The following is an 11,364-nucleotide window of genomic DNA, read 5'->3' on the forward strand; positions in this document are numbered from 1 at the left end:
AGGCACTAGTCTTATGGTGCATCACCCAAACTCACATTGAGGTCTTTTTTTTTTTGCTATCCAAACCGTCTATCTTTTACACAATATGAATTAGATTAATTTGCACCAACATGAAGTTAATCGTGTATTGTTAGACATTTGATCAGATGAAAAATATCATTTTATTAACCAACATTTAGAGCCCACCAAATATTTTCCCCAAAATCTAAAATAAAAAATGCGCCGACTAAACTAAATGTAAATTTAGTCGGGGAATATAAATTTTTAAGCGGCAATTGAAATTTTCACGGAAAAACTAGGCGGCATTTTTGTAATTCCCGACTAAGTTTTAGTCGGCAATGTATTTTTTTCCAAGTGAAACGACACCGTGTGGTGTACACCCGATCTAAACCCCATCCCCAAAGTACAGGTCCTCTTTCTTCTCTTCGTCACTTCCGCTCACGCCGCCTACTGCAAACACACACACACACACACTCTCTCTCTCTCTCTCTCTCTCTCTCTCTCTCTCTCTCTCTGCGCCATGGGTTCTGATTTACGCCGCCCTCCGCTAGTTCTCAAGCTTCTCATACTTGCTTTTCATCAATCGAAACAAGCGGGCTTTCTCCTTGAAATCGAGTTTCATCCACCGAATCTTATCGGACACCGCCCTCCGCCTCCGTCCTCTACGCATTCAGGTGAGAGAAATCATCTTTACCTTGATGATTCTATAGTCTAGGGTTTATTTGACTGTGCCTTGGAATGGATTTCTTGAGATATTGAAATCTGTTGTTTTCTTAAGAAGATTTCTATATCTATATTATACTCGGCCGAATAGAAATTTATAGTATGCATGTAAGAAATCCCAATAACTAAGCTTTGTTTTACTGATGGTTTACCATCGGGATTTATCGAAAATTCGTAAATGGTTTTTGTTTGGACATTGGATTTTTTAACAGGAAAGACTAGGGTTTTGTGAAGCTAAATTTTTCTTCTTTATTGGTTGAAGTAGTTGAGTTCTTGTATTTTCTTGGTGGATAATTGTGTGGTTTGTGTCCTCTGTTTATTTGCCATTTTTTCCCCATACGTTTGACGTGTTCATCGAGTCAATGCTTATTGTGTGTGTGTGTGTGTGTGTTTTTTTTTTTTTTTTTACGTATTCCTTAATTAGGATGCTAAACAAGGCCGTATTGCATTTTTTACGTATTCCTTAATTAGGAAATTGGGGCTTTCTGGAAAGAGTGAAACGATTTCAAGAATTGAAGGGGAAGAACAAACCTCATTGGATGCTTGTGCTTGGTTTCACACAATTGCAATTCGACGCCATTTTTTAAGGTTCTGCCTTTAGCTTGTGATCGATTTTCCCCTTTCTTAATTCTGTTTTTATCAGATTTGATTGAAATAAGATTGTGGAAGAACAGTTATGACGAAAGGTCTTTCATGACTGACCGAATTTTTTGGGCAATTCATGGAGATTCTTGTTTGCGATTAGATTTGCTACTTTCATCTAACTTTTCGATTTGGGTAATTTAGGGCATAACCCTTCTTGTGTTGAATCATTTCTGCCTTCATTTTTTTAAGAAAAGTTTGAAATTGATTGAAGGATTTACCAAAAGACATATCCTTGTTAAGAGAAATCTAACTGGTATTTGTTTGTTATTTTAAGGACGAGTACTAGTATTTGAAGAATATACTGCCTAATACTAATCGAGCACATAGATTTTTTGGTTTTATTATCGTGGAGGGGCTGTAATGGGGAAGAAAAGGAAAAATGGTTGGTTTTGCTGCCTTTTGGTTTGATACTAATCAAGCACATAGATTTTAAGGGGAGTGCAACTGGAGGACTTTTGATGGGGTGGAGGAGCTAGTGTCCTTGAAATTGCATAGTTGAATTTTTTCTTGTTCATGTAGTATGTTCTTGGGTGTTGACGTGGTGTTCATTTGTCCTTGAACCAATTGTCAGACTTCTTTAAGAGTCTTTAGAGTAAAGAACAAATATGTGCTAGTAAAGGCATTAAAAAATGTCCTAGTTTATGTTATTGAAGTTTAATTTCCTTTGAACGGGTTTTGGTTTAATTTGTTTTGTAATCCATGTGCATGAGAAACAGAGAACGCATTTTTGTCCTTTTCTTTGGTGTTTTTTTGGTCCTCTTTTAGTTTGTTTTTTGACCATCCATTGTTTGACAATCCATGTGCGTGAGAAGAGTACTCACATCTCACCCACATTCCCCAACATCAAACCGTCATTTCTTGCCAAAAGTTCATACAATATGCTTGTATGAACTCTTCAGGTTCCTCCCTCTCTTTCTCAAACAAGTACATTGTTTGTTTGTTAGCATGTGTATTGATTGTTTCTTTTGGCATTTAAGGTTTGGCATGGTCGGTGGACAAGAAGAGATTGAAGGATTGCTTTAGATTCTTGAGGGGATGTCACTAAAGGTTAATGACTCGATTTATTACTCATAATTTGGTTTCCTCTATTTGAGTTGGTACGAGGGCCGTTCAATAATTATTCATCACTTTAATTGTTATTCGTGAAAATTATTGCACTAACATTGTTTAAGAGAGGGATTAAAGTCTGTTAACTGATCAAGACATGGGTAGATGATCACCAAAACTTGGAAGAGTGTTTGGTTTGATTAAGTAATTTAGAAAAAGAATGAATATTCATTGGCCACATTTTTTGTTATTGTTTGATTGTTTTAGTGTCACATCATTGTTGGCATGTAGTGGAACTCTAAAGGACCCCTGTTGGAATTTTCTATGAGGACGTTTCTATGCCATGGTAACATGGTTGAGATTCGAGAACAAGTATGAGGGCTCAATAGGTCTTGTTTCAATGCTTTCTCTGCCATGATCTTCATTACTTACATATATCGAAAATGGGGAAACCATTTCCAATTAGATGGAAATTCTAGATGTCTTTTGTTTGTTTCCTGGATGGTCTGACTCATTTGTTTTTCCTTATTTGAGTTGGTTTTGAGGCCATTTAAGTTATCATAATTCACCAATTTAAGTGAATGGCCATTCCATTGAGAGTCCAAAGTAAGAATGACCATTCTATTTAGGCTCCGTTCCAGAACACCTTCTTAAAAAATAAGTACTTATTTCACATTTTCAAACTCAAAAATAATATAAATGAAAAATAATTTTTTAATTTTTTTTTCACCGTATAAAAGATCTCAATGAGATCTATCAAATAAGATCTATATTGATAGAAAAATTATTTACGTAAATACATGATTTTTAAGCTTGAATTGCCTTCTTAAAAAATAAGTACTTATTTCTGTTTCCGGAACGGAGCCTTATTCTGCTGCAAACTAAATACTACACTAAGATGGATACTCCATTACTCTTTGAGTTCTTCTCTCCATGTAGAGTTCGCTGGAGACAAATGAAACTAAAAATCTTGCGACTTCTTTTTATACCATTGATCTAATGTTAGCTACTCTTTTATTATTGTTTTCCTATTATCTGTACGAAAATGAAACTAAAAATTGTTTGGAGGACAGATAGCATGTTTTGTTTTGAGTGGTATTAGCTTGGCTCTTTGATGTAGTTAACTTGTGTTTTATATATTGTGCAGCAACTGATGCAGCCACTCATCTTCCATGGTCTCCGGCAGATTGTCCATGAATAACGTGAACATCAATTCAAGGAATAAAGTTAAAGAACTTGAGGTGTTTTCAAAATCTACAACGCAGATGGAGAAAGATAGAACTCAGCTACAAGAGCTTTTTAGATTCTCAGTTTGGAGTTTTTCAGGTTTGCATCAGCTGTCACTTTTGTTATTTAATAATGCCTCTTTGCTTAGTTTGTGACTAGAAGTCATTCCACTGAACTTCTTAGGATCTAAGGGTGGCCTCTTGAATCATAAAGCGAAAAGTTTTGAAGACACAAAAGGTCTACTCTGAAGAATTTAATCACTTTTAGGTAGGAGTGCTTAACTGAGTTTCAAATTGGATTTTTCTACTACTTAAGCTTGTGCATTTGTTATGGGCATGACATTCCTCATGTTTTAAGCCTCTAACATGGACAGGGGTGAAGCTTAAGGGACTAATTGATGCTGCTGAGAATTACCATAATGTCCTGGCTGAAAATAGGAAGCTGTATAATGAGGAGCTGGATTTGAAAGGTACAATGTTTAGCTGCACAATGGAGTTAAAGGACTTGTCTTGGTATTGGCATATCTTGTTCTGATTAGAGTAGTCCCTGTTGGTGTTTCACATTGCTAGCTCATGTTTTGGTCTGTTAATTTTATCTGATCTAATGCACTTTGTAATTACTGATAAGTCATTGTAACGACCCGGATTTTTGACCCAATTTTTTTTTTCTAAATATAATAATATTAGAATTATTTTCCTTAATGCAATTCTTTTTTTTTAAATATAATTATGCGTACAATATATACATGCATTTTTTTTTAATTTTCCTACACATACATGCGTACATGCACACTCCTTCTCTTCCCTCACCTCAAACTCCTTCCGTCTCTCCGTCTCCTACTCAGTCTCTACTTCCTCCCTAACCCTAAAACTAAGCCAAATTCGTCCATTCCAAATTCCATGAACCCAACCCCATTAAATTCACTTTTATCTTCTTCCACCAAAATTCTCCTATAAATACCCCACCCCTTTGACCCACGAAATTTACACCACAAATATTCCCCACGCCCTACCAGTCCAAAAGAGAGAGAAAAATCAGAGAAACCCAAGCTTCAATCAATGGAGTTTTAGAGAGAGAAAGAAAGAGAGAGAAAAGTGGGTTTCGTACCAAGACCCAATCAAAACTCAATCCGACCATTCCAATCTCTTCCTTCTACTTCTAGCATCACCAAGCATCGTCCAATTTGATTCCAAAGTCTCCCGATCAAAAAAATCCGAAGTCTTCTTCCCCAAAATTCAAGATTCGTTTTTAAATCAATTCGATCCGATTAAAGGTATTATAATCATATCCAACCTCTTCTCTAAGTATATTAAGTGTTTATATGCTTAACCCTATGTCCCGAACGAAAAAATATATAGTTAACCGCGCGTTTTCTGCCGTATTCACCAAATTGATATTATTTTTGAGCCCGACACTTTATTTGTAATTATTTGCAAAGAAGATGACCTTTCTGATATTTATTTTACAATCCGTATGATATTATTATTTTGAATAACTACTGCTCTGATATTATTTTCTTACAATGTAATATCAACGTAGTATAAAACGTATTAATAATATCAGTTTAATTTATCTGGTAGATTTAATTGTTTTTAAATGTTTCGAAACAACTTTTCGACCTTCCGAACATTGTTTTGACCCCCGAACTATTTTTCCTAGACTTTTCACACCTGAAAGATCATAACTTGTTTAAATCATATTTTTTTTTTATTTAATTATCTATTTATTGAATTATTTATTAGTTATCTATCAAGTCTACTAACGAAAAATCTTTGCGATCTTCCAAACAACGTTTTAATACCCAAACTAATTTTTTTTAGACTTCTTGCATCTCAAAGATGATATCTTGTTAAAATAATGTTTTTTTTAATTTAATTTACTATTTATTGTTATTTCTATAGCGTTTTCAATCAAAAATTCTTTACGACCTTATAACCTTATTATAAATGCCCGAATAATTTTATTTAGACTCTCTATATTCTGAAGATGAAATCTTATTAACAGTAGTATATTTTAAATTTGCAAATTATTTATTATCTATTTACTTCACTTTCGGCCACTTTATTTAACGTCTTTATTTAAATAAATCCCGTGACCCTCCGAACCCAACTTTCGACACTCAACTAGTTGCATAGGACCTTTAGGACTCTTATTAAAGTCATGATAAATGTTTCACTATTTTTATCTATTTAATGTATTTAATTAGTTTTTAATTAATATATTATCTTAGAATTAATTAATAAGAGCCCAGAAAATTTTTCCTTTTAATTCTTTTTAAAAACTCTTACTTGATATTGACATTGTGACCATACAAGATTAAGGGCAACGGCCCGTTCATAATAAGTTGCGTGATTACATTGTTTATTAATTGTTTTAATTATTATTGATTTGTTGTATATTGCATCGATACTTGATTTGAGTGATAGATTGGACCCTAGAGACATGGGGTGGTATGCGAATAGAGTTCACATAGACGATACTAGATAATGGATGAATTGGAAAGTTTTATTTCTAGATTGCCTGCAGGCGTGATGTTGAGATTTGTGATGAGATTGAAACTGGCGGGTGTCCAGTGATAAATTGATAGACTGGCGGGTGTCCAGTGATGAATTGATATACTGGCGGGTGTCCAGTGGTGATTGTGATGTGGTTTGTGAAGTGGTACATAAGATAAGCGAACCCTAGTCGTGATTCAGGCATGATAAGCTTTCCCCTTGTTGTAGTTATTGGGATGCATACTCGGTACACAACTTAGATGCATCTGCGACAGCAAAGGGAAGTGATCTCATGGGACCGAGCATGGCTAGTGGTTGGGGAGGAAAGATCCCGCGGAGGAGATCTTAGATTACACGACTAGTTAATGGATAGTAATAAACTGGTTTATGTGGAACAAACTTTGTCTTGCTTTTTCGCACTATTATTATCCTGCTGCTTGCTATCTGTAATGTAAGAGGGGTGGTTGGGTTGGATTATTCTATTGGGTGATTTATCACTCACGGATACGTCTGTATCCTGGCAAATTGTTTGCTTCGGCGATCAATTTGCTAGAGGGCGCAGGATTCACTAGAGATGATTCGAAGATGTTGCAGTTCAACACGGAGAGAATATCAGGAACGAAGATCGAGTATGTTTCGGATTTGTATCAAGCTTAGAGTCAGCTCTGAAATTAATGTATTTTGAATCAACAAATTTATCTTGTGACTGTAATAGTTAAACTTTATTTTGAAAAATTATATTTATTTAGCGAATGTTTTTAAAATTTTATTTTATTTTACTTCCGAAAAGTCGGGGCGTTACAGTCATGCACCGACTTTCAATTTAAGGTTCTTGTTTTCAATATATTTGTTTTTGTTACAGATATTAGAGCATGAGCTATATATGGACCAAATGCCTATATGAAAAGGCACTGAAAATTCTTCATTTTTTCTTTGCTCTTCATTTATTGTCTTGCATGCGAGTAGTCTTGTATGTTATATCGGCTATAGAGATTATTAAAATTTTCTACGTGTGAAAAGTGCTTATGTGGTGGTTCTTGTTTGGTGGAATTTGTTATGTGTGGATGTTTAGCTAAGGAAACTTTGGGTTAAAGTGCTTCTATGGTGGTTCTTGTTTGGTGGAATTTGTTACTTGTGGATGTTTAGCTAAGGAAACTTTGGGTTATAGCTTTAGTACAAGACATTTTTTTCTATATACATGAATTTTTTGGGGGTTGAATGAATAAGATTGGTTTGTTGTATTATACTTTGGATTTGTTAGTTGAATATGTTCTACAGGAAATTATAAGAGGTTGAATGAAAATTGATTTTCACAGTATTGAAGGTAAATAGCATTAGATTTTATGAGGCAAAGAGGAAAAATTATTTTTTTTCCCAGCATTAGATTTTTTTTCCCGGCATGTACCCCGACGCAAAAAGATAGTATTTGTGACGACATGTTCCCGACGCAAAAGATAGTATTTGCGATGGCAATTGCATCGGACGCTAACTATTTCACGTTTTTGTTTACTTTTGAGTTGGGGAAAAGGGCAACTGCATCGGACGCTAACTATTTCACGTTTTTGTTTACTTTTGAGTTGGGGAAAAGGCCAACGCAAAAAGTGGTTTTGCCGTCTCAAAGAATTTGCAACGGGTGCTTGCCGACGCAAAAAACTTTTTGAGACCCCACCAAAAGTGACCCCCCATCTGCCGTCGCTTTGCCGATGCAAAAACTATTCCCGTCGCAAATGGTGCCCTTGCCAACGCAAATGGGTCGACGAAAAAGGCCTTTTCTCTTGTAGTGACTACATCTTTTTTACTACGTGTTGTAGGTTGTGTGGCTCTAATCTTATAGTTATTTTTGTATGCATAATTTATGTCAAGATAATTTTTCGTTCTGGCTTCTAATTAGTTACTCCCTCCGTTCCTTTTTAAGTGTCCTGCTTCGTAACTCCACTTTATTAAAAAGACATCATCATTACACCTTTCACATTAACTTTTTCATCCACTTTCCCTACTTACCTATCATCATTACACTTTTACTCACTAATTTTTCAAAATGCAATCTACTTTTAGGGACAAAATAGACAATGCACCAACTTTTACCCCCCTAACTTTACAAAATGGACATTTATTAAGGGACAGTCCAAAATGAAATACTGGACACAAAAAAAAGGGACGGAGGGAGTAGTATTTACCATGTTCATGCTTTGTGCAATGTGATACATTAGTTCATAAATACTAATGATAGATTGTTCTTTTTTTTTTTTTGGTTTTTTTACAGGGACAGCGTTTTAACGGAGTATCGCGCAGAATGTTGGTTGTTGACCATGAAGATCAAAGTTGGATTTTGGTTATGGACGTGCTTGGAACATGTGCTTGGACGTGCTTGTATTTTGCGGTCCACGGGGTTTGGATATATTTTGTCACTAAGCTTGGATTTTTTTGATTTTCCCCCAGTGGTAGACGTGTTGTTATTTTGCTCTCTAGGAATTTGGATACAAGTTGTTTTTTAACTATTTGGTGGACACCTCTATTTATGAAAGTTTATATTTATTTCTTGGAATTTTTATTTTGTATTAATTGCATTAGGTTGGCAATTTTGTGGATGTAATAATTGTTGGTTGAAATTTACAGGGAATAATAATGTAGAAAAAATTTGTAGAAAATACTGGAATTATCAAATCGTATGGAACATTTCCCGACTAAAGTTTAGTTGCCAATAGGCTACAATTAGTTGATTCGAAAAGACATTTGCTGACGAAGCTATTAGTCGGTTGATTCGAAAAGACATTTGCTGACGAAGCTGTTAGTCGGTGATAATTATAACACATTCCCCGACTAAATAATTAGTTGGCCAATAGGTAACACATTCCCAGACTAAACGATTAGTCGGCAACTAGGTAATACATTTCCCGACGAATTAATTAGTCGGCCAATAGGTTAAACATTCCCCAACTAATCCATTAGTCGGCAAATAGGTTATAGATCCCCGACTAAACAATTAGTCAGCCAATAGTAATACATTCGCCGACTAAACAGTTAGTCGGCAAATCGTCCAATATTTACCGACTAAACTTTTTTTAGTCGGCAACAACCTTTGCCGACCCTCTTCCACCGTTAATGTGCCGACCAAAATTTTTAGTTGGGGAAGGCTTTTGCCGACTAAAATCCCTACAATTGCCGACTAAACCATTAGTCGGGAATGGTGTTTTTTCTTGTAGTGTATTTCATTTCCTAGTTTGATTTGATCTAGTATTCCTATTATGTAGGATGCCTAGTCATGAAGAATTAGGTTTGATTTTTTTTTTCCTAAATGTAGGTGGACAAATTCAAGTAATGCTCTGATCAGCACTAGATTGTGTCGGCTTATTCGTGCCTTTTTCACCGGAATCCTAATTCGTCGTCGGAACCCTTATCCTGCAAAACAGACAAGGAGTGAGTGCACCTTTGCCTCTCGTGGCAAAGGCCCTCCGATGCCTTTGTTAGTATCTCGTACTTAGCAGTAAAACACTAATTATCAGTAGGAAAGCAATAAGAATGCAGTATATTGCGTACCTTTTACCTCTAGGTTTACTCTGTTTATATAGACATTAGTATGCTTGGTGCCCAAGCATCCCTATTGCCATAGGATTCCCAACTCGTATAGGAAACCCAGCACATCAAGGATTGTTGTTTCATTTATCAGCTCATTAAAAGAGTCCTCTTTGGATCCTTTTGCATAATGAGCTGAACATCCCATTCTCATTGGGTATCTTTACTAGATCCTATATTCCCGGGATCTTATTCCTTTACGGGACTTGACTACTCTGGAATCTTCCAGAGTATTCCCTATGCTCCTATTCTCGATTGGAGCTCTTTCTTTGCTCGGCCATCTCGTTGCCGAACAGACTGCCTGGTCCAATGACTTCTCATGTTACTGGTCCATATTGCCGAACACCATCTTGCACGGCGACTGTCCTGTCTATGTTCAAACTATGGTCCCACGTACCATTTGTTCGGATATCAATTGCATCGCTTTCAACCCATTATCCCTCGTATCACGTACTCGGTTCTTACTTTATCTGTTCGGCTGTATCGTAACCGAACAGTTCTGTTTGGACCAGCTACTTCGCATGCAACTTGGTCCAAGGTAATCGGAATGTCACTATCTGCTGATCAGTCAGCACTGACCGGCGATCAGTCATGTTCAATTTGAACACATGTTCTTATACACCACGTGCTTCCGAATATCACGTGTTCGGCAGCAAAATGTATGTTCTCGGGAATACCTCCCTACTCTAAAGTTTATTTTTAGTATTTTAGAAAGGCTAGCTAGCTAGGTTTAGGAATTCTACCATTATAAATAATGATGTAAGCTCTTGGCTAGGGGAGTTGATTAATATATTGAGTGTTTCATAAGAGAAAGTATCTCTTTTTTCCTATAATTCTATTAATCTACGGGTCATTAGATTGTGGAAGAGTTGTTCTATACTAGTGAGGGTGATTCTGTTCTTGTTTACGTTTCTAGCTGCATCAGTTGGTATCAGAGCTCTCTTTCCAATCCTGACTATGCCCGGAGGACGTGCTAAAGGTCGAGGTGGAAGAGGAGGTCATACAACTTATGTTGATGAAGTCTATGAGTGAGATGATGCTGCTCGAGATGCTCGAATGGAGGAGAGGTTTCAACAACTTGAGCAGCAGATGGAGGAGGCATTTAGAGTGCTGACTGATCATATTGTTGTCTTGTCTGTTGGTGGAAACCCGCCTCATTGTCGTCCAGTACTAGTTCAACCTCGATTTTCAAAAGAGGAGGAGATGTCAGATGATGTTTCTATCACCAAACCTTTGGCTAGTAACCATCAGTCGAGGGGAGGACAATGGTGGATGAAACTATCATTGGATAACCATTCACATCAAATATTATCCTAGATCCAATAGTGGATTGGAGTAAGCCATCAGTTTTTGATGAAGAATTGGTGGAGAAAATTACAAAAGGAGAAAATAAAAAATTACAGCAAAAAGAAGTTGTTACCGTGCTTGAAGATGGTTAAGTTGACCGAATTAATAAATTTGTTGATCCATTTTGGAATTTTATTGAAGGTATTATAAAGAAGAATTGTTGGATTGCGTACTTAGAGCACGTTGTGACAAATAATTTTGCTTTTATTTTTCAAGACTCATCTCTACAGTTTGGGGTTGAAAAAATTAATTTGAAGAATAAGCTTGATGTAGACAAGTTTCGGCGTATTCAACTGTATAAACTCGA

The 11,364-nt window shown here is 36.1% G+C and overlaps 1 protein-coding gene across 6 annotated transcripts; it reads left to right on the forward strand.

Moving 5' to 3' along the window:
- The first annotated feature begins 1,102 nt into the window (after positions 1-1,102).
- Positions 1,103-8,749, forward strand: LOC131322209 (kinesin-like protein KIN-14C). Of its 6 annotated transcripts, none has more exons than XR_009198745.1 (5): positions 1,103-2,415; positions 3,563-3,741; positions 3,826-3,909; positions 4,016-4,111; positions 8,401-8,749. XR_009198745.1 is itself a non-coding variant. In XM_058353451.1 (4 exons), the coding sequence occupies exons 2-4, from the start codon at positions 3,588-3,590 to the stop codon at positions 8,412-8,414; spliced, it is 264 nt and encodes an 87-aa protein (XP_058209434.1). In that variant the 5' UTR covers positions 1,103-2,415; positions 3,563-3,587; the 3' UTR covers positions 8,415-8,749. The 6 variants fall into 6 exon arrangements, 3 of the variants coding, with proteins under 3 accessions (XP_058209434.1, XP_058209431.1, XP_058209432.1); XR_009198747.1 differs by having other exon boundaries at positions 1,103-1,311; positions 2,346-2,415; positions 3,563-3,909; positions 4,000-4,111; XR_009198746.1 differs by having other exon boundaries at positions 3,563-3,909; positions 4,000-4,111.
- The last annotated feature ends 2,615 nt before the right edge of the window (positions 8,750-11,364 follow it).

Source organism: Rhododendron vialii, chromosome 4a, assembly GCF_030253575.1.
Source record: "Rhododendron vialii isolate Sample 1 chromosome 4a, ASM3025357v1".
In the NCBI taxonomy this organism is placed as follows: domain Eukaryota; kingdom Viridiplantae; phylum Streptophyta; class Magnoliopsida; order Ericales; family Ericaceae; genus Rhododendron; species Rhododendron vialii.